This window comes from Hydra vulgaris, chromosome 11 (genome assembly GCF_038396675.1).
Source record: "Hydra vulgaris chromosome 11, alternate assembly HydraT2T_AEP".
NCBI classification, from domain to species: Eukaryota; Metazoa; Cnidaria; class Hydrozoa; order Anthoathecata; family Hydridae; genus Hydra; species Hydra vulgaris.
In genome coordinates this window covers 1,698,864-1,709,083 of record NC_088930.1, presented here as the reverse complement: position 1 = coordinate 1,709,083, position 10,220 = coordinate 1,698,864, and the positions used below count along the sequence as shown (strand labels likewise).

The 10,220-nt window shown below is 29.2% G+C and overlaps 1 protein-coding gene across 1 annotated transcript; it reads right to left on the bottom strand.

Moving 5' to 3' along the window:
- Positions 1 to 2,740: 2,740 nt before the first annotated feature.
- On the bottom strand, positions 2,741 to 3,175 carry LOC136086779 (uncharacterized). Its single transcript, XM_065809268.1, has one exon. It carries the CDS (start codon positions 3,173 to 3,175, stop codon positions 2,741 to 2,743), a length of 435 nt encoding a protein of 144 aa, XP_065665340.1.
- Positions 3,176 to 10,220: the final 7,045 nt, after the last annotated feature.

Below are 10,220 nucleotides of genomic sequence, written 5' to 3'. Positions count from 1 at the left end.
CAATCATTTAGGTTAAAGTTTTGCTGAATTTTTGAGTGTCTTGCTTCTCTAAATTTTTTTCTAAGGCGTTGAAAAGAAGTGCAATTTATCATCAGGTTTTCAGTATCACATCCGAAAGCTTCTGCAGCAGCCATTAATACGTAAACCCCATTTTTGTCAGTAATTTTGCACCTATCAAAAACTTCTGCGAGACGGGGAGTGAAAAATGGCAATGTACCTCGTCTTGTGGGAACTTTTGCTGCTGCTCCTGCTGTTGATATTTGCTGAACGAATGGCAGGTGAACTTTCATTGTTGTCACCACTATCAATGTCTTCACTGCTTGATGCTGAATAATTAGTTATTGATGTAAAAAGCTCATGAGTACCAAAATGTTGTTCCATTTCTTCATAAGTCCTTTTTCTCCTGGCAGTTTCCATTGCAATGCGCTTCAGTGCCCTTTCTTCCATGCGTTTTAGTTTGCGATCCGCACCAAGCATAAACCCGTCGTCCTTTTTGAAGCTGAAGGATTAAGAAATTTTTATCCTCTTCATTTTTCATCTGTTCCAAAGCTCTGAATGAGCTATGTAAAGCAAATCATCCATTTTGTCTACAAAGATATCTCTTTTTTCTTTGTCTTTGCCTACACCTCTAGTCAAATTCTTTTGTAAGCCCTTCTATTCATCATACGATTTCAGTAACTTCTCAACTCATTGGTCAGTTCTTTTAGTAGGAACTTGTGTTTTTTGCCAAAAATTGGAAACTTCTTGAATCACCAGTATTGCACTTTCCTTTGTTGTAAGCTTTACAACTCTTGCATTGTAGAAGAAAATGCGTAAAACTTGCCGGTTCGAAGGCAATTTGGCTCCGACGATTTGATTTGAAATGTAGCCAACAAGACAGACATAAAAATCTTTTCTTAACTTCTGTGACGAACTCCCAAACGAACTTGATGCCATTTTACTGTCTAAAAAGAAGACAATCTATAAGTCACTTTACACGAGCAGCACAAACAGTTTTGAAAACAGTTTTTAAACTTTTCACCTCAAAAATGACTCTTAGGGCAAAAATTTCGAAACTTCATGGACAATGAGGGTCAACTTACAGTTATCCGATTACGCTAAAATTTTGTATAGATCATTGTTTTCATGATTGGAACAAGAAATGGGGTTGGGAGCTAAACAATTTTCTAAAGTTTAAAAATAAGCGCCACCCTAAAATATGTATATTTATACATATATATACATGTATATATATATATATATATATATATGTATATATATGTATATATATATATGTATATATGTATATATATGTATATATATATATATATATATATATATATATATATATATATATATATATATATATATATATATATAATGTATATATATATATATGTATATATATATATATATATGTATATATATATATGCAAATATATATATGTATATATATATATATATATATGCATATATATATATATGCATATATATATATATACACATATATATATATATATATATATATATATATATATATATATATATATATATATATATATATATATATATATATATAAATCTCACCCTAACCCGTCAAGGTTAGGGTTAGGATTATATATATATCTAACCCTAACCCTAACCCTGAAAAGCTTGCCTGGGTTTACTCATTTAGACTTTCACGCTTATTTTTTATCTCATTAACTTCTTGTAGTTTTCTAATAAGTATTCCTAAATATTCCTTATAATATATTTTAAGTTATAATATTATAATTTATAAATAAATAATTATTCCGTACACTAAATCCTAGCTTCATTTAGTACAAATAACACTTTTAGGAACCGCTATTTACAATGAATGATTCATTAACAAAAAAATAAGTATTAATGATATACAGCGGTGGCCAAAAATTAAAGACCACTCCTTTTTTTTTCAAAATTTAATTTTAACCTTAGTATAATTTTATTTTGAAAAAAGGTATCAAAAAAAGAAAAACATTTTTAGAAATAATTTTTATTGTATTTTATATTTATTATAAAAGAATTTATAATTTTTTTACAAAATAATGTTAAAATATTAAAAAACTGACTAGTAAAAAATATAAATGGGAAAAAAAATTGGACAAAATTTTAAGACCAGTTTCAAAAATATTTCAAAAAGCAATAAAAAAATAATTTAGAAACGTGTTGTTCCTCCATTTGTTTTCAAGCACTCTTGTACTCGTTCTGGCATTGAATTCATTAAAGTTTTGATTACTTCATCAGGCACATTTTTCAAATGATGAGAGATAGAAGATTTCAAATCTTCCAAATTGTAAAGTTGTTCTTTACCAAGCTTGTGATCAAGCCACAACCATAAATTCTCTATTGGATTCAAGTCTGGACTATTGGCAGGCCATGGAAGCACTTGAATTTTATTAGAATTGAACCAATCGCTAACAACATGCGCTTTATGACACGGCGCATTATCTTGCTGGAAAATAAATCCATCTTGCAACTGCCATAAATCAATGCTAGAAATAAGCGAGTTTTCCAAAATTTCGATGAACCTTTCCTTGTTGAGTCTACCATCGAATAAATGAAAAACGCCAACTCCACAGGCACTCAAACAGGCCCAAATGCCTATTGAACCACTGCCTTGTTTTGTTCGTTTCAAAATGCATGATTCATCGAACCGTTTGCTTGGAAGTCTACACAACATTACGCGACCTTTTCTGTTGTCTACCTCAACGTTCATTTCATCACTAAAGACCACACGGCTCTACTGATCTGTTGACCAATTTTTATGTAGTTTGCACCACTCTTTCCTGGCAAATTTTTGTTTTTTATTTAAGCGTGGTTTTTTTGCAGCAGCATGCCATAAATAATTTAAATTGCGGATGACCCTTCGCACAGTTCTAGAGCTTGCTTTCAGACCATTTGACAGTGTCCATTTCGTAGACAAGTCTGTAAATGATACTTGTCTGTTTTCTTTCATTAATCTCACTAACGAGCGAACATCACAGTCATTTGAAATTTTATTGCGTCCAGTCCTATGACGATCATTAATTGACCGGGTCTCTTTGTATCGTTGAATTATGTTAATAATGCAAGAGTGAGACCTTCCGAGCTTTTCTGCTATTTGTCTGATGCTATAGCCTTCTTCTTTTAATACATAAGCCGCGTATCTGTCTTTTTCTTCGATCTTTGCACGCATTTTTGCAATATTTTTATATCCTTATTGCAATTCAAAAATAAATGTTTATTTGATATCGAAACTCAGGTTTCGACATTTTATTTTATAGCCAACGTAATAAGCAATTAAGACAGTTAAAAAAAATAATGGATTATTATTTTTATTAAGTGCAAATTAAAGATTTGAAAGTGGTCGTTAAATTTTGTCCAATTTATTTAAAGAAGATTTATAAGTACTCATCAGTTTTTTAATAAGTTAAACGCTTTTTAATTAGAATTAGATTTAAAAAATTACACTACTTTAATCCGTATGTTTTAATTAACAAGATATTAAAAAAAAAAATTTAATATGTCAATTAGAATCTTCTTAATTTTAATTTAAAGATTAAGAAACCAACTAAAAAATGAGTGGTCTTTAATTTTTGGCCACCGCTGTAAGTTTCTTAATAAGAAATTGAGTTTAGCAATTAAATTAAAAAGTTACACTAAAAACAAATAGTTTAAATAACAAACTGAAAAATAAAAAGGGAGTATTTATCTGCTGTTTATTTCATCGTAAATAAACAGCATTTATACATTATTACTGAAAATAAAAATTAAGTCGACTAATTTATAAATAAATCATGATACTAAACGCTTGACTAATAAATACATGTAATTATCAGTGCCGGTGTTGCAGCTTAAAATAACTCACTGTAAATAAATACTCCCGGAGTACTTATTACCTGGTCAAATAATACTCTCCCATTCATTTTAGGCTATAACATAAATACTCCCTTTAGTAAATAAGTACTCCCAATGAGAGTACTTATTTGCTTGTCTAATAATACTCCTTTTTTGATTGATTTTACATTTGTAATTTCTGTTTTATGGTAAACTAAGCAATATTAAGTTATAGTTAGGTTCTTAAACTAATTAAAAACGAAGTGAACTTAGAATATCAAGGCTGAAAAAACATTTTAGAACATTGCGATGCATCACTGAGTCGTAAAATTGTTTCTTCAGTATCAAAAGTAAGTCTTCCACACTCTTAGAATAAAAAATGGCGCGACTTGTTGATTTTGTAGCAATTGAAAACTACATTAAAGAAAAAGTTTATCTTCTAGAAATTAAGGCTGATAAAGCAAAGAAATCTAGTTTTCGAAAAGCTTGCAGGAATTTTAGCATTTTATCTAGACAATTATTATACTGTTACAAAAAGTTAGCCATTGCTTGTAAAGATCATCAGCAAAAGATAATATAAATTATCTTTTGCTGTTAATAATATAATAATTATAGATAAAATGCTAAAAATCTTGCAAGCTTTTCGAAAAATAGATTTCTTTTCTTTTAATAATATATATTATCTTTTGCTGTCGATCTTTACAAGCAATGACTAACTTTTTTATATATATATCTGACTTATCTGAGTTATCTGAGAGTGGAAAATTTACTGTCAGATATATATCTGACATTCATTTTGGTCTCAGTGAAAATTCCATAGCAAAGGCCTCGCACCGTGGAAGAGATGCAACTCATCACAAAATCTTTAGCAGGTTTTACTGGAAAAATATTAAGTTCGACGTTGAAGAGTTTATTCAAAAATGTGATCAATTTCAAAAACATGGTAGAATAATAAGTTCTTCAACAGAACTCCATTCCATTCCAATTTTAAGTAAAGCAACGGAACAAGTTGGAATTGATATTTGTAACTTACCAGAGATTGATGTTTTTAAACATTTAGTTGTCGGTATAGACTATTTTACAAAATAGTCAGAAGCTAAACCTCTTAAAAACAAATTTGCTGATTCAATTGCACTCTTTTTATATGAAGTAATCTGTCAACACGGGTGCATTAAATTACAAACTAATTATATAGGAAGAGAGTTTGTAAATGAAGTCAGCAAAAAATTGCATACAATGACAGGAACTGAGCAAAGGGTAACTTCTGCTTACCATCCCCAATCTAATGGCTTATGTGAACGTCAGAATAGAACTATAAAAGAAGTATTAGTTAAAGTTCTTGATAAAAAAGCTGTGGAATGGCCCTACATTATTGAAGGAATATTATTTGTATATTGTGTTAGCAAGCAAACTTCAACAAAATATCCACCATTTTTTCTGTTATATAATCGAGAATTTACTTTACCAGCAGATGTTAAATTCGGATTGGTTTGTATTAAAAAGCATGATAATGACAGTTTTGACAGAGAAACTTTTAATGCAGTTCTTACTTCTTTATTTCTTTACTAGAAAAAGTTTACCATACCGCATTCAAGAACATTAAAACTGCTTAAAACAAACAGCAGAAAGATTATAGTAAACGCCATCAAGCACCTCTTTTGGTTGGAACTATTGGTAAAGTTCTTTTAAAAAATCAAAAAAGAATAGATAGAAAAGGAAGAAAATTTTCATTTAAATGACTTGATCCATATACAGTGCATTTAATTTCTTTAAATAACTTGTGCACTTTGGTTAACCAAAAAAGTACTTCTCTAAAGAAAAAATACAACCTTACTTTGCTTAAGCCATACATTGATAAAAATAAAAAGTCATTATATAATGATTTGTTGAGTTCTTGTGTTGAAACAGAAGAGAAATTACCTGACAACCCAGTAAACATTGAACAGTTGGTAAATAGTTGGCCCGATCCTAATAACCAACTATTAGCTACAGTTGGGCCAACAGTTGGCTATTTATTTGGTACCGTGAAAAAAACGTAACGCTTTTACTAACACTTAGCCAACTTTTTTATAAACTGTTTGTACCATGAACGGTCCAACAGTAATAAAATAGTTGGCAAACAGTTGGTACCATTACTGGCCCAACTATATGATTTTTTTCGCGATATTTTAAATTCGCTTTTGCACTTTAATTGAAAGTGCAAATGTTATTAATGTTTACAACTATCTTTACAACTTGACGTGATGATGAAAAATAAGTTGCATATTTGAAATCAAAATGAGATATGCTATACAAAAAACAAATTGTTTGCTCGGAGTCAGAAAAAAATTTTTTATGTTGACCTGTGTATTAATACAGAAATAATCATTGTAATAATAACAGTAGTAATAACAATAACAACTACAATTATAATAATAACAGTAGAAATTTACAACAGTAGCAATAATAATAAAAACTACCAGTAAGCAACCCTTAATAGGGGTTATGAGTAATTTAATCATTAATAACAAAAACACATTAATAACTATATTATCTAAAAAATTTAATTTTTTAGATATATAATCTTTTTAAAATTAAATACAAATCTATATATAAGTAATATTTTAACTTTGATTCCCTATCAGCAATATCATTGCTCATAGTTAACGACATAAAGACCGCATTAACATCAGTTAAGTTCTTTTTAAAAACTGTCACAACACAGGTACCAGAAAATGGAAGTCAAGTAAAGCCTGCAAAAGCCTAAAAAAGGAAATAAAAAAAAGTTACAATTTTTAATTAAAACAGTATTATTTGCATTTTATTGTTAGTAAAATTAGGATAATAATATAACAGAAAATACAAAGAATGAAAAAATAGCTATAACAGCTTAGGTCTATCAACACAAAACACAGCAACAATAGCGCATAGCATAAAATATTTGTAACCACACAATACTGTCTCCAGAGTAATTTAAAAAGTTTTATTAATTCTCCATCTCATCTAAAAAAGAGAGAGAGAGGGAGAGAAAGAAAGTGTTTCCAAAGCAGCATGTTAAAAAAAGTAAAAAAATACGCAATAAATAGTAGTAACTGGTTTTATTATGTTACCAGTAAGCAAAATTATTTTTACCTTAGTTTTAATTTCCAGCATTTCTTAATTAAGCTCCAGCTTCACTCTAACTGTTGACTAATGATTAATAGAGTAAATTTCACATCATATTAAATTTACAAAATTAAAACCATGTTTCAACAGTAAGCAAACTATTCAAGTGATGACAAAGAAGCTAAAAAAAAAAGAACATGATTATGTTTGAAATTGTAAAAAAATTTAAGATCATTTAAATTCAAAACTGCTATTAATTGTTACTATAAATAGTAAAATTTATACTTTGCTTTGTTCTAAATTGTCTAAAGTAAAATCAAATTAACAGACATTAACACTGCTTGACACTTAATTCTGGCAAGTAAGTTTTCTGCTTGCTGAGCATCATTTTTTACATTTCCACAACGATTAATTTCATCTTGCCTAGACCTATCTCTTTGACTTGAATACAACTATTTTCAAGTTGCCTATTAATATCTACATTAATAACTTCTTTGAGCCTAATATTATCCACTTCAATTTTACTATTATCATTAAACATATTGCCAGTAACCAAATACGCCATGGCCTAGGGGCACCACAAAAAAGGGGCCCCAAAAGCGAATTGCAACAAAATTAAATTTTAATTTTTGGAAAGTGCATACATTTTCATTAGAAAGTAATTGTGTAAAAAATTTTGCTCTTTTATTTTTCTAAATATTTTTGTGATTAAAAAAAATAAAATATTTTAAGACGAAAGTTAAAAAAAGCATTTTTGAGCATTTGTTCATTGGTATAAATAATAACTTTAACGAACAATCAACTCAACGATTTTATTTAACATTTGACGTTTTTTAAATAATATTACGTTTTTTTTATTAAAAGTTCAACCAAGAACCTTTTAAAATATTATTTTCTAGAATCACTTGGTTCAACTTATCAAACCAAGAAAATAAGTATAATTAGAGCTGTTTTTCTAAATAATTAAGGTTTACAATAGTAGTAAACATTTACTTGCAAAACAGCCTGTTTAATGTTCCAGATTGATATTAAAAACGGTAGTTAATAAATTTGTTTTTTTATTATTTGTGCATAATGTTTTAAAATATTCGATTTAAAATAAAATGAATGCGTTTATTTTAAGAAAAATTTTGCACGCTTTTAAGTAAAATATCTTAGTAATTGAAGAAAGTAATTGTTTTAAATTTTAAATTGCATTAAACTTTACGCGATATTTTGGACGCTTTTAAATAAAGTAATAGGCGCGCTAGGAAAAAAGTAATCATAAATTTTTAATGTTTGTTTTCCTGTTTATTTTTAACAAACTTTCGCTTATTTATGTAGGCCATTTTACTTAAGTTTAATAATAAAAAATAGTGGAGTGTTATCTATTAGTAAAATCAGTGCTCGTAAACAATAGCAATTAAATTAATTAAATGTGTTCATTTTCAGAACCTTTTAAAAGATATGGGAAGAAGCTATAAAAGTGGAGCTGCAAAAAGAAAGAAAAAAAAAAAGAAAAAAGAAAAAAACATAAACAAACATCGAAAACTTGATAGTTTTTTATTAAAAGCAGAATGTCATGGTAATTCACCAACTTCAGCTAATCTTGCAAACTGTGGCATAAGTAAAGAGGCAAAAATATTGGATTTTGTAGAGGACTTAATTAATGAAACTCAAAATTTAAACGAGCAATCGTAACTCAATAAAGAGAGAGTATGTTTCCCTATCGATTCGCCATTGAATAGGAAAAGTGATCCAGAACTTTGGGAAACTCTTTCAGCTGAGGATATACAATTTTGGATAGAGAACGGTCAGTTAAAATTTTAAAATGCAGATTATGACTTTAAATCCTCTAAAATGATGTATCAAGATCGCGATCGATATTGCTCAAAAAGCTTGTTAATGGAGAAAAAAGTAAATAGTGTAACGTTTAATAGAGAATGGCTCATATATTCCCCAGCATTAGGTTGTGTATTCTGTATTGTCATCAAGCTTTTTGAACCCTCAAAATGTGCTTTAGCTTCAACGGGATATAAAGATTGGAAAAATTTAGGGGGGCATGAACACTCATTAGACCACAGAAAAGCTTCATTAGCATACTTTCACCGAAAAAATAACAAGGTTTTTTTAAATAATCAACTTCTTAACAAAATCTCCAAAGAAAAAAACTACTGGAGTGGTTCTAAGAAGAGTTACAGCTGTAATTTTCTTATTGATCGAAAGAAACTTAGCTTTTAAAGGTTCAAATGAAAAAGTTTGGTCTGAGAGCAACAGGACCCAACTTTTTCATTTGAACCTTTTTTATTGGTCTGCTTGAGTTGATTGCTCAGTTTGTCCCTTTATAGGCCAAACGCATAAAAAATTATGGTGACAGTGTTTCCGGAAAAATAAACTACCTCTCAAAGAATACATGTAATGAATAAACCGTTTTGATGGCAAGAAAATTTTGCAATCAATCAGCGACAATGTTTTAAAATCTAAGTATTATGGATTACCAGTAGATTCAACACCTGATGTGAGTCACAAAGATCAACTATGTGTGATCTTGAGGTACATTGATCAAATTTCTAATTAACCTATTGAAAGATTTGTCAACTTCATTCGCATAGATAATTGCACCGGGGAAAATTTAGCAAATGCAACCGTGGACTTTTTAAACGTAAAATTGAACTTGGAAATCAGCAACTGCAGAAGCCAGTCTTATGATAACTCAAGCAGTATGACTAGAAAATATAAAGGAATAAAAACTAGAATTTTGGAGTTCAATAAGCTAGCAAAATTCTTGCCATGTTCAGGTCATTCACTTAATTTGGTAGGAGAGGCTGCTGCAGATTGCTGCATCAAGGGAATCAATTTTTTTTGGTATTGTTCAAGAACTGTACAATTTTTTCTCTGCTTCTACAAAGTTGTCGAGTGTTTTGGAACAGTTTGCAAGTAGTTCATTAAAATCACTATCAAATACTCGGTGGAGCGCTCATGCTGTCAAAACCATTTACCAGAACTACAATAAATTAATAGAAAGCTTGGTCAAAATCAATAAGTGTAAAAGTTTTGAAATAAAAAACAAGAGTTGCGGCTGAAAATTTACTATCGAAAATGGAAACTTTTGAGTTTGCTTTACGAAGCATAATTTGGGATCAAATTTTGCAACGAATGAATGCAAATCATTGCAAAGTGCAACTATTACTCTAGATACATGTGCTGAACTTTATTCATCTCTTGGAGAATATCTTCTTGGATTAACTAACACATTCGATTTAGTAGAACAAGATGCAAAACTACTGTTACCGGACATAGATTATTTACAAAAGTGGCACCGTAATAAGAGAGCGCTACTA